General features: G+C 34.5%; 1 protein-coding gene across 5 annotated transcripts in view; it reads left to right on the plus strand.

Moving 5' to 3' along the window:
- Positions 1-16255, plus strand: part of LOC132752024 (spermatogenesis- and oogenesis-specific basic helix-loop-helix-containing protein 2-like) — a 119534-nt gene extending 103279 nt beyond the window's left edge. For all 5 annotated transcript variants that reach the window (XM_060742280.1, XM_060742283.1, XM_060742279.1 and 2 more), the window contains 2 exons: positions 7994-8070; positions 15817-16255. In XM_060742280.1, coding sequence (XP_060598263.1) covers positions 7994-8070; positions 15817-16134 — 395 coding nt within the window. In that variant the 3' untranslated portion in view covers positions 16135-16255. The remainder of the gene's footprint in view (positions 1-7993; positions 8071-15816) is intronic.
- Positions 16256-20323: the final 4068 nt, after the last annotated feature.

The following is a 20323-nucleotide window of genomic DNA, read 5'->3' on the forward strand; positions in this document are numbered from 1 at the left end:
ATGGGTCATCTACGGTCAAAAACTAGGTCACAGGAGCTAAAAATAGAAAAAGCTTGTTAACACTCTAACAATTGGGTTGTTAACAGTCTAGCAGTCACAGTTTTGATTGGATCATCATCAAACTTTGTCAGAATGTTTGTCTCAATGAAATACAGATCGAGTTCGAAGATGGGTTATCTCGGGTCAAAAACTAGGTCACAGGAGCTAAAAATAGAAAAAGCTTGTTAACACTCTAGAGGCTGCAGTTTTCATACAAATATTCTGGAAATTTGTCAGGAAAGGTTGTTTTAATGATATCTAGGTCAAGTTCGAAGAGATGGGTCATCTCCGGTCAAAAACTAGGTCACAGGAGCTAAAAATAGAAAAAGCTTGTTAACACTCTAGTGGCTGCAGTTTTCATCCAAATATTTTGGAAATTTGTCAGGAAGGTTGTTTTGATGATATCTAGGTCAAGTTCGAAGATGGGTCATCTCCGGTCAAAAACTAGGTCACAGGAGCAAAAATAGAAAAAGCTTGTTAACACTCTAGTGGCCGCAGTTTTCATCCAAATATTCTGGAAATTTGTCAGGAAAGTTGTTTTGATGGTTTCTAGGTCAAGTTCAAAGATGGGTCATCTCCGGTCAAAAACTAGGTCACAGGAGCTAAAAATAGAAAAAAGCTTGTTAAACACTCTATAGGCTGCAGTTTTCATCCAAATATTCTGGAAATTTGTCAGGAAGGTTGTTTAGATGATATCTAGGTCAAGTTTGAAGATGGATCATGTCTGGTCAAAAACTAGGTCACAGGAGCTAAAAATAGAAAAAGCTTGTTAACACTCTAGTGGCTGCAATTTTCACCAAATATATTTTGGAAATTTGTCAGGAAGGTTGTTTTGATTTTATCTAGGTCAAGTTCGAAGATGGGTCATGTCTGGTCAAAAAACTAGGTCACAGGAGCTAAAAATAGAAAAAGCTTGTTAACACTCTATAGGCTGCAGTTTTCATCCAAATATTCTGGAAATTTGTCAGGAAGGTTGTTTAGATGATATCTAGGTCAAGTTTAAAGATGGATCATGTCTGGTCAAAAACTAGGTCACAGGAGCTAAAAATAGAAAAAGCTTGTTAATACTCTAGTGGCTGCAGTTTTCATCCAAATATTCTGGAAATTTGTCAGGAAGGTTGCTTAGATAATATCTAGGTCAAGTTCGAAGATGGGTCATCTCCGGTCAAAAACTAGGTCAACAGGAGCTAAAAATAGAAAAAGTTTGTTAACACTCTAGTGGCTGCAGTTTTCATCCAAATATTCTGGAAATTTGTCAGGAAGGTTGTTTTTGATGATATCTAGGTCAAGTTGGAAGATGGGTAATGTCCGGTCAAAAACTAGGTCACAGGAGCTAAAAAATAGAAAAAGCTTGTTAACACTCTAGTGGCTGCAGTTCTCATCCAAATATTCTGGAAATTTGTCAGGAGGTTGTTTTGATGATATCTAGGTCAAGTTGGAAGATGGGTCATGTCCGGTCAAAAACTAGGTCACCAGGTGCTAAAAATAGAAAAAGCTTGTTAACACTCTAGTGGCTGCAGTTTTCATCCAAATATTTTGGAAATTTGTCAGGAAGGTTGTTTTTGATGATTTTCAGGTCAAGTTCGAAGATGGGTTATCACCGGTCAAAAACTAGGTCACAGGAGCTAAAAATAGAAAAAGCTTGTTAACACTCTAGTGGCTGCAGTTTTGATTAAAATATTCTGGAAATTTGTCAGGAAGGTTGTTTTAATGATTTCTAGGTCAAGTTCGAAGATGGGTCATGTCTGGTCAAAAACTAGGTCACAGGAGCTAAAAATAGAAAAAGCTTGTTAACACTCTAATGGTTGCAGTTTTCATCAAACATTCTGGAAATTTGTCAGAAAGGTTGTTTTGATGATTTCTAGGTCAAGTTCGAAGATGGGTCATCTCAGGTCAAAAACTAGGTCACAGGAGCTAAAAATAGAAAAAGCTTGTTAACACTCTAATGGCTGCAGTTTTCATCTAAATGTTCTGGAAATTTGTCAAGAAGGTTGTTTTGATGATATCTAAGTCAAGTTCGAAGATGGGTCATCTCCGGTCAAAAACTAGGTCACAGGAGCTAAAAATAGAAAAGCTTGTTAACACATTAGGGGCTGCAGTTTTCATCCAAATATTCTTGAAATTTGTCAGGAAGGTTGTTTTGATGATTTCTAGGTCAAGTTCGAAGATGGGTTATCTCCGGTCAAAAACTAGGTCACAGGAGCTAAACATAGAAAAAGCTTGTTAACACTCTAGTGGCTGCAGTATTGATTCAAATATTCTGGAAATTTGTCAGGAAGGTTGTTTTTGATGATTTCTAGGTCAAGTTCGAAGATGGGCCATCTCAGGTCAAAAACTAGGTCACAGGAGTTAAAAATAGAAAAAGCTTGTTTACACTCTAGTGGCTGCAGTTTTTATTCAAATATTCAGGAAATTTGTCAAGAATGTTGTTTTGATGTTTTCTGGGTCAAGTGCTAAGATTGGTCATGTCTGGTCAAAAACTAGGTCACAGGAGCTAAAAATAGAAAAATATTTTTAACACTCTAGTGGCTGCAGTTTTGATCCAAATTTCCTGGAAATTGGTCAGGAAGGTGGTTTTGATGATTTCTAGGTCAAGTTTGAATATGGGTTGTGTCCAGTCAAAAATTAGGTCACATTGTCCAAATATGGAAAAATCTTTATAACACACTAGAGGTCACATGTTTGACTCAGTCGCATCAAACTTGGTCATGATGCTTGTTTAAGACATTGCTTGGATGCGGTTGTGTCAGGTGAGCGATCCAGGGCCATCATGGCCCTCTTGTTAAGTTTTTTGTTGCCTCGCTAAAGCGCGACAACTGTGTATCCAGTTTGATTACAACATTGTCTATTTTGTCTTCCGGTGGGTGCGCATGCGCACTTTCCCGTTCGGTGTCATTTCCACCCAAACCTCGTGTTTCCATCTTTCAAAAAAAACAAACCCACGTGTATTTCAAATTGTAAACAAGAGAGTGTTGATGATATTTTATATCGTACAATAGCATGTTTAAACTAAGGTTTACTTAGACACCTTTTATCATTGAAGACGACAACGATATAAGGCGAATTCTACATACCGTATAAGTACTTTTTTCTGCGGGAACTTTATTTCTGCTATTTCTGCGGTTTATAACGACACCGCAGATTTAAAAACCGCAGAAAATTAAGCCTTTTGCTATTTCTACATGTATGTCGGAATATGTCAACTACCTGTATTTTATAATTACATTACCATGTACCGTTATCAGCTTTTTTAGATGGGAAGTTTTCTTTATGTATCCGTCATGAATAAAATATTAGAAAAAAAGTTACTTTACTTTTTCTTTTTGTTAAAAAGATATCATATTTGTATGATTTTCGCTCACCCTTAGCTTGATTTATTTAAAATAAAACTATTATAGTTTGACGGGTGCAATAAACATACCCTTTTGTATTTTGTACAATATATTGTGTCTACGTGGTATTTTACCATAGTTTATTTTTCACACTTCATAATTATACACATGCAGTATTACAATTAATTGTTGTCATTGTACGTTGTTGTTTTTTTGTTTATTAACGTTTATATACAGATACATGGTGACTACGATGAACACACATTATAAATCGTCTGTATGTTTAGCGGAAGTAATGTACACGTTACATCAACAAATCTTGAAATGTTGTCTGTTTGTATCGGGAAATTTTGTAAAAATATCTTTATTAAAACGCTGAAATAAAAAACATCAATGCGAGAATGATGAAACCGCAGAAATAAGATACGCAGAAATTTAAAACCCCTTATTTTAACCAAAATCGCAGAATATTGAGCCCGCAGAAATAAGTACTTATACGGTATGACCTAGTTTTTTATGCAAATTCTATTCTGCCATTGTTTAGAATATTTTCTTGTTTCTGATATCTTGCCATTTTACGGCGACGATAATTCATTTTATGAAAGGTGTTTTATTTATCCATTTTATGGAAATAGATGTCATGGAAAATCGATAAAAAATTTCATCCAGTTTAGAGATATTTTCAAATTCGTCATTTTATGACTGGAAGACAGTTTCGTTCTTCTCTCGCAAATCTAAATTTACTATCAATTTCGGAAAAACCTTATTGATATACACAAACAAAAAGAAGTAGGGTAATGAACATTTTATGTTTTTGTTAATGCTTTGAAGCATTGTAATTTGAGTTCGATGTTGTTGATACATGCGTTGTCCTGTTATCGACATATTAATTCGCATGGGGTTTCTGATAGAAACCACACAATATAAGTATCGGAAATTCTAAGATAAATTTAGGCACTTACCGTTTGAAATTCTCCGAAATGTTATCCTAAATATTTCTTTTCTTTATAAAAGTGTAGAATTAGTATTGATTTTACGTTAAATACTGTGATTTTTTAAAGATATAAATTGTGAAATTTTCTCTAGTGCTGATAGCCCAGCCGTTTAGCCTCATTCTGATATTTTTTAGTTCCAGCAGATAGCTGCGTCATCTCTATGTGGGGCTCCTTGGGGGAATATGTGGGAGATGAAACTTGAATTAATTTTCTTTGCCCAGCATTTGCGTAATTGTTGAATGCCTAATGTCATCTTGTTTATGGTGTGTCTTTAGAAGAAAAAAGTGGGATATAGAAATAGGCTATGTCAGTCCATCTGTCTATTTAAGGAAAGTTGGGGGCCATGTAACTGTAAACAGAACAAAAGAAAACAATAAAGTTCATTCCCTAACAATAAAATAAGGGGCCATGGCCCTCTATTAAACAAAAGAAAATAACAAAAGAACTAGTAGACATCTGATGACCAGATAGATATATAATATATAAACATTTCACTTGATTATGGTTAATTGGTTTTAAACAGTGAGTATTGTATATCATTTATGAATGGGCGGACAAAAGACAATTTGTTCATCATGAACTTTGGTAGGCATGCTAGAGATTTGAATATTAAATGTTTTTTCCACAGGAACTTTAATTCTATCAATATTAATGATAATATCCAAAATATACAGGTCTATAATATCCAAAATATACCCCCTATATGGTATAAGTTTATTTATACTATATAGGGTTATTTTTGGATATTATCATTAATATTGGTTATTTGATAGAATTTCAAGTTCATGCGGTATTTTCTTTGTAACATACAAAATAATAAGTGATATGAACAAAGTCTGTTAATTGATTTATTTGGGAGATCAATCTACTTTTTTAATGAATTACTTCAAAAACCTCGTCTGACCCATCAGTGTGTTTATATTCCAATCAATAAACCCGTAATAAATCATGTTAAAATTGCAGATGAAAAATGATAATCCTATGATATAACAATTCGTAAAAATTGCCTACTTAAAGAGTGCAATTAATTGTTTTAACATTTCCTGCAATTTCATGATTTAATACCATAGCGCGACATGAATGACTGTTTCGGTAAACTAAAACTACTTCTATAAACAGATTTTTGGACTTTCACAATGTTAAGGTCATCATTCTTTTTATAGGTAATAACCCACTGTGTACTACAAAATGATTATTTAAAATACCGAAGAGCGCGATTAATTGACGGATAAGATAATATCATTTGAATAATTATGTTAACATTGCGAAATTATCCAGTTTGCTATTCATTGTACATATCACGACATTTCATTTTTATGCCACCGCAGCATCTGCGATGCGGTGGCATATAGCGATTCACCTGTGTGTATGTGTGTTTGTTTGTTTGTTTGTGTGTGTGTGTGTTATATAGATTATATAGTGAACTTAAAAAATCTTCTTGTGAAAAACCACCAGTCCAATTTCAACCAAACTTGGCAGGATTGATCCTTGGGTGAAGGGCTTCCAAAGTTGTTCAAAGAAATTAATTCCATGCAGAAATCTGGTTGCCATGGCAACCAAAAGGAATTATAAGAATAAATTTAAAAAATCTTCTTGTAAAGACCCAAAAGGCCTAGAGCTTAGATATTTTGCATAAGGCATTGTCTGGTAGACCTCTACCAAGATTGTTCAAATTATAGCCCTGGGGTCAAAATCGGCTCCGCCCCGGGGGTCATTGATTTTCACTATATGTACATATAGTAAAAACTTAAAATACCTTTTTGTAAAGACCCATAGGCCTAGAGCTTAGATATTTTGCTTAGATATAATTTGTTCAAATTATAGCCCTATGGTCAAAATCGGCCCGGCCCCGGGGGTCATTGATTTTCCTCATATTTACATAGTAAAAACTTTAAAAAAATTTCTTCTAGCAATTGACAAATGCTAGAGGTTAGATACTTTGCATGAAACATTGTGAAGTGAACCTCTAGCAAGAATGTTCAAATAATAGCCCTGGGGTCAAAATTGCCCCCGCCCCGGGGTCATTGATTTTCAATATATACATATAGTAAAAAATCAAAAAAAATCTTATTGTCTGAAGGTACAAGGCTTAGAGCTTTAATATTTGTTAAATGATATCATCTATAGGTACTCTACCAAAGTTGTTCAAATTTTGCCTCTAGTGTCAAAATTAAAAGTGAACTTTGATATCAGCTGACCTAGATTTTGACAAAGTGTATTACATGTTGTCCTTTGATGCAGTCATGAAATTTTAGGCTGTGTGAAATATGACCTTCACCACCAAATTCACTAGACTCAAGTGCATTGATATATTCCTACTCTGATCTTTTATTGAGTTAACAATAGATTTAACCACTAATCTGATAATAAGAATTAGATATGCATTATGACAATCTTCAATTGTATAGAAACAAAAAAATCTGTTCCTACACTACTATTTAGTGTTGTATTATTGCGGTGGCATAGCATTTTTCTCAAATGCAATCTTGTTGATAATCAAGCACCCTCATACCAATCGGAATGTTCGGCTATTGTGGCGGACGAAAAGGCCTGAGAAGTTGCAATTGCCCTTTCACAAAATCTGATTTCATTTCAAAAGGGGTGTCGCGCTTGGCCTACACTAAGGTCAAGGCAAAGATTAATATAGTCTGTTATAGGGTACATTATAAGTTTGGTCTTACAAGGTCACACTTACAATTAAAAGATATCAAAGTCTGTGTTTTCGTATCCAGAGAATAACTTCAAAGGTATAAGAGATAAACTCTGTATATGATAATTGTTCCCTGCCTTTTGGAAGAAAAAAGGGGGCTGTAGAAATAAGACTCCATCAAAGAATTTTGAAATAACTTAGCTAAAATGTTCTGTTAAGGCATCAGACAGCCTGTCTTATGCAACTGTTAAATGCCTATCTCAAACGTGCATCTGATAACATGAAGTGCACTAGAACAGTGATTCCAGTTTCTTACACTGACCATTTCCTCACTATTTTATCTGTTTTCTAAAGGGTTTGTATCATTTTGTTGTTTTGAAATATTGATAACCACATAAATGTATTTCTACTTCTAGTTGGGTAGAAGTGCAGTGCAAAGAACAGTTACTCTGCCTTGCCTATTTTTGAAATTATTGCACTTTGAACATTGTCCGGGACATAACTGAAACTACAAGAGGTGTACTTTTCTGCGTCCAAAACCTATTTGGGGAGCATCACCCAGTTTAAAATTATATTGACCTAGGATATCGCCTAGGTCAATATACCATCTGCTGGTGAATAACACATCATATTCAATGGCTCACTAGTCAATAATTATATAATATCACATCGTGTGATGCAGTGGTGTATGCAACATAAAGGAAAAGTTTACACTGAGAGATCAGAGCGGGAGATCAGAGGAATACTTTTACATGCATCAAGTTATTTTAATAAAACATGCAATAAATGTTTATCATATTAAAGGGGAGTGTCTCACATTATTTAAAGTCACATTTAAGAGGTCAAAGGTGAGATGAATTGTAAAATTGTATGTATGGACTTTCAATTTATCACTCTGAGATCTAATTTTTCACTTTCTTGAGACTCAGCATTTGTGGTGGTATACATTGTGACAATGACATGTTATATATTTACAGTGGCAGGTCATACAGATGTTGTACCAACATACAATTCACAGTCGTACAGTAAATCAATGATTCTTGGTGAGGAAAAGGTAAAGTATTTATATTGGTAATGGAGTTATTCTTAAGTGGTAATATTGAGGAATGTATACAAAGCTGCTAACAGAAGCAGGAATAACAAAGTAAGGCATTTTTTATGCATGAGACTGCAGCATCTGTGTTACAGATTTTTTAGCTCACCTAAGCACAAAGTGCTCAAGGTGAGCTTTTGTGATCACCATCAGTGCGGCAGTCGTCAACTATTTATACAAACAACTTCTTCTCAGAAACCACTGGGCAAAATGTGATTAAATTTTCCTGGGATGTTCCTAGCATTAAGCTTTACTAAAATTGTTCAAATGGTCCTGCTTAATTGAACATCTGGGTCAGGAGGGCTAAAAATATACATTTGTGTATTTTTGAAATGAAATCTTTAAAAAAAATTCTTATATTAGAGTGCAAGGCCTAAGGCTTAGATATTTTGTATGTTACATCATCTACTTAAACTCTACAAAAATTGTTCAAATTATAGCCCTGGTGTCAAAATTGGCCCAGCCCCGGGGGTCTTTGATTTTCATTATATACATATTGTAAAAACTAAAAAAATCTTCTTGTAAAAACTGAAAGAGCTAGAGTTTAGATATTTGGCATGAAACATCTTCTAGTGGTTGTCTACCAAGTTTGTTCAAATAAAAGCCCTAGGGTTAAAATTGTCCCCACCCTGGGGGTCATTGATTTTCCCTGTATCTATATAGTGAAAACTTAAAAAATCCTCTTGTTAAAAAACCGATAGAGCTAGAGCTTAGATATTTGTCATGAATTATCTTCTAGTGGATGTCTACCAAGCTTGTTCAAATAAAAACCCTAGGGTTAAAATTGGCCCTGGCCCCGGGGGTTCATTGATTTTCCTTATAAAAAATAATAGTAAAAAATTAAGTAATCTTCTTATGAAAATCCAAAAGAGGTAGAGCTTAGATATTTAGCATGAAACATGTGTATGTCTACCATGTTTGTTGAAATAAAACCCCTAGGTTCAAAATTAACCCAGCCCAAGGGAATGGAAGTCGACAGTTCAATCCCCAGCCAGGTCAGTGTTTGTTTTCCTTCTCTTTTTCTGTCATCTTTTTATTAGCTCACCTCTCACTTAGTGACAGGCTGAACTGTTTAATAAAATGGCGGCCAGAGCTAAAATTAGAAAACAACAACATCTAAACAACATCTAAACCACTGGTTCAATTTTGAAATAAATTTACATAAAAATTTCCTTGGTGACAGTACACAAAATTGTTCAGATAAAACTGTCCCTTGTTTTCAAATTGTGCTTCTGGGGTGAAACGGGGCTCCAGTTTGACATTTTTACCTATTTCGCAGGTGAGCGATCCAGGGCCCTCTGGGCCCTCTTGTTCTCTTCTCAGAACTGGTCCTTTTTTTTTTACAGGTAATGCCTACAATGTTGTTAAACGTGCATGTTTTTCACAATTTTCATAACTATTAAGGTTTTTCGCGAAGTGGTCAAGGTGAGGTATAGTGATGGGGCTATGTCCCGCGTCAGGCGTTGTGCATTGTTCCTCGTCATCATTTGGGTTGTTATCCCCCACCGATGGATCAGGAGGGGGATATTGTTTTGTTGTTGTCGGTCCTTTCATCCCTCCATACAAACCCAGAGGTACTTGTGTGACTTGGAGAACAATGGGTAACAGTAAATTCTCTTTGATCCTATTCATTCCATTTTGACTGAAATACTGTTGGGAAAAAAAAAACGGAATGAATAGGATCAAAGAGAATCGATGACTTCTAATTCAGGTACCTCTCTGGCGTGGGTTCGATCCCCGGGAGATGCTTTGGTAGTTTAGCGCGGAGGAAGGTAGTCTAGTACTGGTGTAACTCTCCAGGAACGATGGTTAGGAAACTACCCGCCTATATGACTGAAATACTGTTGGAAAAAAGGCGTAAAATTAAACAAACAAACAAACAAACTGTTGGGAAAAGGCGTAAAATGAAACAAACAAATATATTATAAACGTCCATCCGTCTGTCTGAATTCCGTTTCCGGGCTAGTGCGACTACTGGCTGGAATTCAACAAAACTTTATGGGAACCTTCAATACCAAGAGGAGATGCGCATATCGTTGCCTTGTTCCGGTCAGACACTTTAACTCAGAGTTATGGACCTTGATTAGTTATGCAGTATGCATATAGAGCAAAAATTGTTTCCGCACTACTTTTCTGCAACTACTGGCTGGAATCCAACAAAACTTTATGGGAATCATCATAATGAAGAGGAGATGCACATATCTTTGGCTTGTTCTGGTCAGACCCTTAAATTCAGAGTTATATAGCTCTTGATTAGTTATAGAGCAATAATGGTTTCCCCGCTTCTTCTCTGCAACTACTGACTGAAATTCAGTGAAACTTTATGGGAACCTTCAATACCAAGAGGAGATGTGTATATGGAAAAACCTTGTTGACATTCTAGTGGTCACATTTTTGACTCAATTATCATCAAACTTGGTCAGGATGCTTGTTTAGGTCATTGCTCGGATGAAATTAAACATGGGTCTTCTCGGATGAAAAACTAGGTCACCGCAGCTAAAAATAGAAAAATTTTATTAACACTCTAGGGGCTACTGTTTTCATCCAAATATCCTGTAAATTGGTCTGAAAGTTTGTTTTGATGATTTCTAGGTCACGTTCGAACATGGGTCATCTCGGATGAAAAACTAGGTCACACCGCCTGAATATGGAAAAACCTTATTAACACTCTATTTGTTGCATTTTTGACTCATTTATCATCAAACTTGGTCAGCATGCATGTCTAGGTAATTGCTCGGATGAGTTCGAACATGGGTCACCGGAGCTAAAAATAGAAAAATCTTGTTAACACTCTAGTGGCTACTGTTTTAATCCAAGTATCCTGGAAATTGGTCTGAAAGATTGTTTTGATGATTTCTAGGTCAAGTTTGAATATGGGTAACCTTGGGTAAAAAACTAGGTCACAGTGCTCAAAAATGGATAATCCTTGTTAACACTCTAGTTGTCACATTTTTGACTCACCTGTCATGAAACTTGGTCAAAATGCTTGTCTAGGTAATTGCTGGGATGAGTTTGATGGGTCAGGTGAGTGATCTAGGGCCATCATGGCCCTCTTGTTTACACAATACTATTGCTTATGGTCAAACGATAACTGTAAATCACTTTATATTAGCGTGATCTTTATTTCGCGAAAACCCCATCCCCAATTTATTTCACGTATTCATGAATTCGCGAGGGCAGGGTCAGAATTTTAAATTAGTGATTTTTGTGTTTTTTCCACAGTACAGCAGGGTAGAATGTCTCTATTTTGTTAATTTCTTGACTGTACCTATCAATTTAGGTAAATATACCTTTTAATGTTATCACATTAAGTGACAGTTTTCGATTTCATGAACCAACATAATTGATTTATTATGAAAGGGCTTTTTTGAAATACTTTGTCATACTTGGTTATTGTTTTATAATTAGCATTAAATGTTTGTAAAAAAAGTGTTATATATTTGTTGATAATACTTGAACTTAAATTCTAAACTTGTCTGTTGATTACAGTTTCTTCGTTACTCTAACATTATCTAAACAATATAATGTGTTCACATTTATCTGTAACGTGCGTAATTTGTTGAAATTTTTTTGAAAATAATGTTAGCTTTTAGTTTTAAATATACATGAGAAAAGAATGAATTGGAAATCTGCTAGTCAACCTTCATATCTTGATTATTATGTAAATAAAACGTTGTACACATTATACCCCTGCACAACAAAGTTGTAAGATGGGTATACTGGAATCAGCTTGACGTCTAGTCGGTTGTTCCTTGTCCGCCCAATTACTTCAGATTCCTTTGACCCACAGTCTTCATATTTGTTATGCAGTTTAGTCATGATTAGTAGATGACCTTTTTGATTTTGAGGTCACTTGGTCAAAGGTCAAGGTCACAAGGGTCTTGATTGAAAAAAGCCTGTTTGCCCAATAACTTAAGATTACTTTGACCCACAGTCACAGTCTTCATATTTGGCATGGAGGTTAGTCACGATGAGTAGATAACCTTTATTGATTTTGAGGTCAAAGGTCAAGGTCACAGGGGTCTTAACTAAAAAAAGCCTGTCCGCCCAATAACTCAAGAATCCTTTGACCCACAGTCTTAATATTTGGCATGGAGGTTGGTCACGAAGAGTAGATGACCCCTATTGATTTTGAGATCATTGGGTCAAAGGTCAAGGTCACAGGGACCTTGATTGAAAAAAGCCTGTCCGCTCAATAACTTAAGATTCGTAGCGCTTTGACCCACAGTCACAGTCTTCATATTTGGCATGGAGGTTATTTATGATTAGAAGATGACCCTTAAGGTCAAGGTCACAGGGGCCTTAAGCTCAAAAAGCTTGTATAATGCATGTTGTGTTATAAATTTTCTCAGTATGATGAATTGTCAATGCAGCCTTTTCGCGAATAATAGCGAAAATTAAAACATCACGAAATATTCCAGATTTACAGTATCCTCTTTCAGTAAACTTCGCTTATAACGAACTTATTGGGACATTTAAAGTCTGTTCCTTATAACCGGAGTTTCTTGTAAGCATATAGGGAATTAGTTTCATGTATCAGGAGTTTTTATAGCGAACAGATTTACATATAACGAACTGATTGTTTGTAATTGTCCTCCATTTTGAAAATCATTTGATTAAGAAAAAATAATCATTTATTCTTTTTTAGACACAATACCCTAGAATTTGAAAATCCTTTGCTATTTCAGTTTTAGCTTAACTCCCGTTTGCAATTTCTCATAAAATATCATATTTTCTTTTTAAACTCAGTGCTTTTCGTTTTCTTTCTATGATTAAGAATAAATAAGATTTTCAATTTTTCCTTCCTTTTATATTGAAAGTCTTATTATATTTTATGGGTGACTTTTTCTGATGAAAGATATACATGTAGATTTCTTTTCATTTCAATCAAGCATACTTTGTAGTTTTGAATGGATTAGTAAGCATGTGTGATTATGTTGATTCCGGTTATGAATGATCATTATTTTACTCGAGAAAAAGTATTAAAGATAAAAAAATAATAGAATAAAAGGAATAACCGTTTTTTCTTGGTGCTAAATATATCCTAAAAAGAAAACTATTACATACTGCTATACAAATTCAAAGGATTGCCGATATTTTGGAGTTCTTTATAAAAGTGTAATTTTCTAATTTACTTTTAACTAAAATGAGTTCCTTATAGGCGATTATTCCCTATAACCATGTTATAAAATAAATTGTTCCTTATAACCGGAAGTTCGCTATATCCGTGTTCGCTATGAGTGAAGTTTACTGTATAAACATTTCCCAAAACATATGAAACTATAGTATACATGCAACAGTAATTTAAATGTTAAATGCAAAACTCCAAACCTGACAGGAAATCAGTTTTGAAAATACCACTCATTTGCTATATTCGGATTTTTGAGCATATTGATTGATTTTAACTCTCTAATTCTAATGCCTCATGCAAAATATCTTAAGCCTTTGGTTGGCATGACAACCAGATTCCTGCATGGAAAGAAAATTTTTGAACAACTTTGGAAGCCTTCACCCATTTTTAGAAACAATCCCGTTAAGTTTGGTTGAATATTGACGGAGAAGATTTTTTAAGTTCATTATATAATCTATAGAACACACACACAGATGCTGCATTGGCATAAAAAGTTCCGTTTCTTTCTTAGGAATAATGCTGTTATTTATCACATTCTAATTCAAGAAAAATGTTGCTTGATAATTCGCTCATTCTCAATAAAACACGGCATTTGATGTTCCACTTGGTAGCTCTTATGCGAAGGGTTTACTTGAGGGAAAGGTAATTGCCATAATTGAATCAATGTATGCTTAATAATAAAGCATATATATAATTACCAGCAAAAATAAGCTTGTAGTCTCTCAAATATCATTCTGTTTTCAAAAATTGTAATTTTTTATTCAAATCTTTTCAACAGCATTTTAAAAAAGAACCTATGTTACTATTGTTTAAGAGCTAATCCATTCAAGGAAGATTCCAAACAAGAAAAAAAATTGACATGTATGTGACTTTATATATTTACCACAAATTATGGCGGGTGATACGCTGTGGCTTCATTTTTCAACCCACTGTCAATGTACCAACTTTTTAAAGTAATTTCATCAAAAGGGAAATTCAAGTCAGACAACACATATAACTCACTATTAAGTTCTATTTTACATTAGTAAGTAAACTCTGTAAACTTTGGTTGAATTTTAACTTATTTGAATAACCACAGTGAAAACAAACGTTACTTTTATAAAACAGACTTGATATTGTTTACACATGCAAATATAAAAAACATAAAATCGTATTTTATGACAATAGAATGATGCAAATTTGATTCCTAAATAAAAAAAAGTTGATTTTACATGTAAGTTTCAATTCTGTGATAAGGTTCATAAGCCAGTGTGAAACATACGTTACTCAAAAACTTACAATTCAACAATTTTTTTTACATCAAAGATAAAATTGGGATTGGCATGCCTGTTAGTAATGGTTACCTTGTGTAAGATGTAAGAAGATACAAAAGTGTTTTTGCAAAGGAAAGATATTTTCATAATATATTGATGTACCAGCAGAAATGTTAAAAAATATATAACAAGCTGTTGATGTTCTCAACAACAACTAATTCGTTTCTGCAAAGAGCTTACTGGCTGTATTTAATTCTATATATAATTATGTTAAAATAATATCCAACAATATAAATAATTTTTAAAAAAATAAAATTCACCGTTTTCTTTACCTAAAATTACTTGTATTTGAATAAATGAAACATACGTGACATGTTATATGGGGATAAATATAGAGCTGCTTAGCAAAAAAGTTTCCAAATATGAAGAAAGTGGAAAATTGAATATTTTGAAAAAAAGTTGCTAAATACAACATTTGTGTATGCATTGATATTTGATATATCATTCTTTGAATAAGGACATAAAATAATCATTTCCAAAAGGGGCGTCTGTGGCCAAGTGGTTAAGGTCGTTGACTACAAACCACTTGCCCCTCACTGCTGTGGGTTCGAATCCTGCCAGGGACTTGGATTTTTTCATGTGAGGAAGCTATCCAGCTAGCTTACGGAATGTCGGTGGTTCTACTCAGGTGTCGTTCATGCCTGAAATGATGCACGGAAGGGCACCTGAGGTCTTCCTCCACCAGTAAAGCTTGAACGTCACAATATGACCTATACTGTGTCAATGTGACATAAAACCCAATCAAACAAACAAACATTTTCAAAATTGACTCATTTTGCATTCTATGAATATTTAATGTTGAAGAACTAAACTGAAAATTAGTATGGCACATGTACCAAACTTCCTTGAATTTTCCTTGGCTAGAAAGTCCCTTTAGATAGAGAATTTACAGATTTTGATATATTTTACAGACATTTGTTATTATAATATGAAGTCAATATGTTACATTATTAGATCTGAAATCTATGTAACCGAGGAAATACAGTGTCATTACGGAAAAAAATGCTATCATGTGATATTATAGTTTCTTGTTGAAAAAATTTCTGGCAAACTTGCAAAATACCCTAAACTTTTACTTCAGCGAAGTAAGCATTTAGTAAAATGACACAATGATTTTTAATATTTTCCATCCTCAAATGCTTCATTTTATTGAGAATGGGTGAATTTTGTGGGAAAAATGTGTATTCTTGTATACTATTATTATACACAAGAAAATGGACAGCCTAGAACTGATTTCATTCTTATCTGACTTATTTTTTACAGACTTTCAGTGGTATACACTCATCATCCTCATACAATGATGGATATAATGCAGCACAGCAGATGTTTAACACGTACAATGCCAACAAGTCCTCACTCCTTGATTCTACCACATTCAGGTCAACCTACTCCACAGACTCAACTTTGTACCAGTATTACCCAAGTCTAGTTGCCAACACACCTCCACAGAGCTGCATATATTCAACAAGCAATGAACTTGTCAGTTCCAACAATTACCTAACAACCCTGCCGTATACAACTGCAAATACAAAGCTTGAAAATACAACTTTATTGCCTGAAAATGCAAGCAAGGAATGCTGATTTTTGAACATTATTTGATATGAACTTTGTACCAAACATTTACTTTTGATGATTTTTCTCTAGAATACGTTGTAAATTAACTGTTTTTTTTATATGTTGTAAAATAACTGTTTTCAGAGCATTATTTTTGTTTTTAAGTGACTTGCTTAGCTCAATACAGAGAGCATCAGACTAGTAATGCAGGGGTCGCTGCTGGTACGATCCTCGGGCAAGACAAAATACGGAGAGCATCAGACTAGTAATACAGGGGTCCCTGCTGGTACGATCCTCGGGCAAGACAAAATTTCTTCCTGACAATTAAGTCAATGGTCATTTGTTTGCTCGAGGCTGATTCAGTTATTATGAAGGGTAAGTGTTAGGTCACTTGCTTGGGATGGGAGGGGGGCTGAGGGAATTGGTAATTACTGGTTCAGTATCAAAGAAAGCGTGTTAGGTGGATCAACTGCCAAGATATGACCAAAATATTTTTAAATGAGTGTAAAATAAAGAATGTATTAGCTTAACTGAGCAAAAATGATAATGGAGAGCTATTGTGTCAAGGCCCTCAATGTGCGTTGATTGGCCACTTATAAACCCCCCACCCACCTTCCACCTTTATACCCACTCTACAATCCTCTTTCCTCTCCAACTGCAGTATTTTTCATTGGAATATTTGATATAAATGTTTTTAGTTAAATTTCTTTATTCCTTGCAAAAAATAGAATATGATACATATATATTTAGTAAAGGAATGCAATTCGCAGCTCATTTAAATTTCAGCACTCAACCGAAGGTTCAGGGTGAGCTGTTAGTATCAAAGGGGAATGCTCCATTGTCATGTGTCAACATTCATCTTCTCTGAAACTGCTGGGCAACTTTACTTCATATTTGGTCTGTAGCATCCTTGTGGCAGTCACACTTTAATTTCCTCATATGATTTCAATTGGCCCCTTTTAGGGGTCAACAGAACTAAAAAAAGACAAGAAATGTTGAAGGACACATATGCCCTCTTTCTAGCCCTTGACTCATACTATTGGTCATTTTGTTATGGCAACTTGTCATAAATGGGTAGATAGAAGTGTTCAATTATGGAAAAAAAATTAGTTGTCACCAATCAATATGTGAAAGCTTATCTAACTAATGAGATCTATCTACCTACCAAGTTTCGTGTTGATATCTCTTACAGTTTCAGAGTTATGTCCTGGACAAATTTCAAATTGTAACAAGAGCCACCACCGAGCGGGGGCAACGCTCAACTTTTTACTTTTTCTAAAACCAAACAGAAATGTTTGAACAAATCTGAATGTTTCCTTTTTATATGCCCGAAAGAATTTCTGGCATACTATGTTATACCCCTTGGCGTCTGTCTGTCGGTTAGAAATTTGGTTTTCAGAGTGCATAACTTGAGTTTCGTTTAGCCCACAATATTCAAACTTCATAGGATGATTGTCCATATTGGGTAGAAGACTCCTATTAATTTTGGGGTCACAAGGTCAAAGTCACTATTACCTTAAAACTAGGGCTGGGAATGAATAAGGATTAAAAATACTATTATTTCTACGTCAAAGTTTTTTTTAAATTTTAAATATTGTAAATCGACATATATGTTTACAATTAGAAATAAATTCATAATTTGATTGCCTTTTTTTCAGTTAATCCTATTTGTCTTATTAATGGGAGGTAACTCACATGACTTGATTGACAGAAATATGAATCATCGTAGCCTCTTAGCCCCAATATCGAAACTTAACTTGCATTAAATATTGTTTTATTTATTTATAATATTAGATAAGGTTGAAATATTCTTAAAATAAATTTACACAATGTAGCTATAACGCAGTAAATATCAAACGGAAAGTAACATGAACGGAATAAATATATTCTGACAAAATATAGACACTTACCATGCTTTCATAACTGCAGATTAATGTGTTTTATTATCCCCCTCCGAAAAGGCGGCGGGGGATCTAGTAATAGTCTCCTTCCGCCCGACATTTTTGTCGGGAGCATATCTCTAAATGTATTTGAGTTATCAACTTGAAACTTCATAGGTGGATCGACCTCATTGAGGAGGAGTGCAGTGCACAAGAATGATAACTCTACCCTGCATAATTTTTTAGTTATTGCCCTTTATTTTTCAAAATTGATTTTTGTCCAGAGCATAACTCAAAATGCCTATTAGATATCAACATGAAACTTCATAGGTGCATAGATCTCACTCAGGAGGTGTGCAGTGCACAAGAATGATAACTCTACCTTTCATAATTTTTGAGTTATTGCCCTTTGTTATTTTTCATACTTAATTTTTCACCTGAGTGGAGCTGACTCAAAAAGTGTTTGAGATATCAACATGAAATGTCATAGGTGGATAGATCTTATTGAGGAGGAATGCTGTGCGCAAGAATGATAACACTTCCCTATATAATTTTTGAGTTATTGCCCTTTGTTCTTTTTCATGCTATTTTGTCCTGAGCTTATCTCAAAAAGTATTTGAGGTATCAACTTCATAGGTGGATGGATCTCTTTGAGGAGGAGTGCAGTGCACAAGAATGATAACTCTACCCTGCATAATTGTTTAGTTATTGCCCTTTGTTATTTTTCAAAATTAATTTTTGTCCAGAGCATAACTCAAAAGGCCTTTGACCTCAGGAGGTGTGCAGTGCACAAGAATGATAACTCTACCTTTTATAATTTTTGAGTTATTGCCCTTTGTTATTTTTCATACTGAATTTTTCAATTCAATTTTTTTCTTAAAAGTATTTGAGGTATCAACTTGTAACTTCATAGGTGGATAGATTTTCCTGAGGAGGGATGCAGCACACAAGAATGATAACCTACCCTGCATTATTTTTCAGTTATTGCCCTTTGTTATTTTCAGCCATCAGTATTCACACAGCCATCATTATTCACATAGGTTTCAAATCTGTAATCACTATAGCCATCAGTTTTCATTACCAAAAGACCTCTTAAAATGGAGTTTTTCTGCTCTACTACATATACATTCTTCCAATGAGCAAACACATTCAGTGGGGGATGGCCATGTTGACATGGCTCTTGTTCTTCTTTACAAAATTTAAGACAATTATTGGTTAATCAGAAAGATTATAGCACAGAAAACAATAAATAAGATAATTAAAATCAGAAAAAATACATTCTAAACTGTTAAACAGGTAAATTACAAACTGTTAAACGGGTGCCCTTTTGATCAACTAGACCCCAAAATGTTCACAGTTAATTGGCGATGATCGTTGACACGCGTCATACAAACGTGTGAACACCTGGTCAAGTAAAGGTCAATGGTTTATTTACGATCTTAATTGAAATTTGAAAGTAATAACAAACAAAAAAAACATTCTTTTTTTTTCCGAATATTCGTATTTGTTTTTTTCAATGTTTGAATATTTGGTAGTGTTTCGAATATTCGAATATAATTCCCGGCCCTACTTAAAACTGAAAAACGTATCCGGAGCATAACTTAAGACACTATTACCTTCAAACTGAAAACAGTTTCTGCTCAATAACTTAAGTATTAATAAACCTACAGCTGTAAAATTTTATAGGATGAACAGCCAAGTCCAAAGCATGACCCCTATTGATTTTAGGTTCATAAGGTCAAACGTCAGGGTCTTAATGATCTTTACACCGAAAATTGTGCTTTCTGGAGCATAGAAAGTTCCATTTGGCTTACAGTGTTCAAACTTTATAGGATGATTGCCTATATTGAATAAAAGATTCATATCTATATGGGGGTCACAAGGTCAAAGGACAGTATCAAATGACCTTAATATTGTTAACAGTTTTACAACTACTGTATCAAACTTCTTAGGATGATCATTTATATTGAGTACATTAATATATGCCCTAAAAAACTTGCTTATATTATTATTATATAACAACTTGATGGTGGTGCTTTGGAAACAGCAACTGTACTACTATATATATGAAGTTTCTTCAGCTATAAAGGAGGATTGCTTTTTGAAGGAGGCAATACTTTATTTAATTCCCATGTCTTACAAATGCTTCATCCTTACAAAAAATACACTTTGGGGCATATAATGGTCCGCCCAGCAGTGCTCTTGCTATAATTATCCCCCGCCGATGGAATCGGGAGGGGGATATAGTTTTGGCGTTGTCCATCCGTCCGTCCGAATTTCGTTTCCAGAGTAGTTCTCTGCAACTACTGGCTGGAATTCAACTAAACTTTATGGGA

This window comes from Ruditapes philippinarum, unplaced genomic scaffold (genome assembly GCF_026571515.1).
Source record: "Ruditapes philippinarum isolate M1 unplaced genomic scaffold, ASM2657151v2 ctg1786_1_1_1_1, whole genome shotgun sequence".
NCBI classification, from domain to species: Eukaryota; Metazoa; Mollusca; class Bivalvia; order Venerida; family Veneridae; genus Ruditapes; species Ruditapes philippinarum.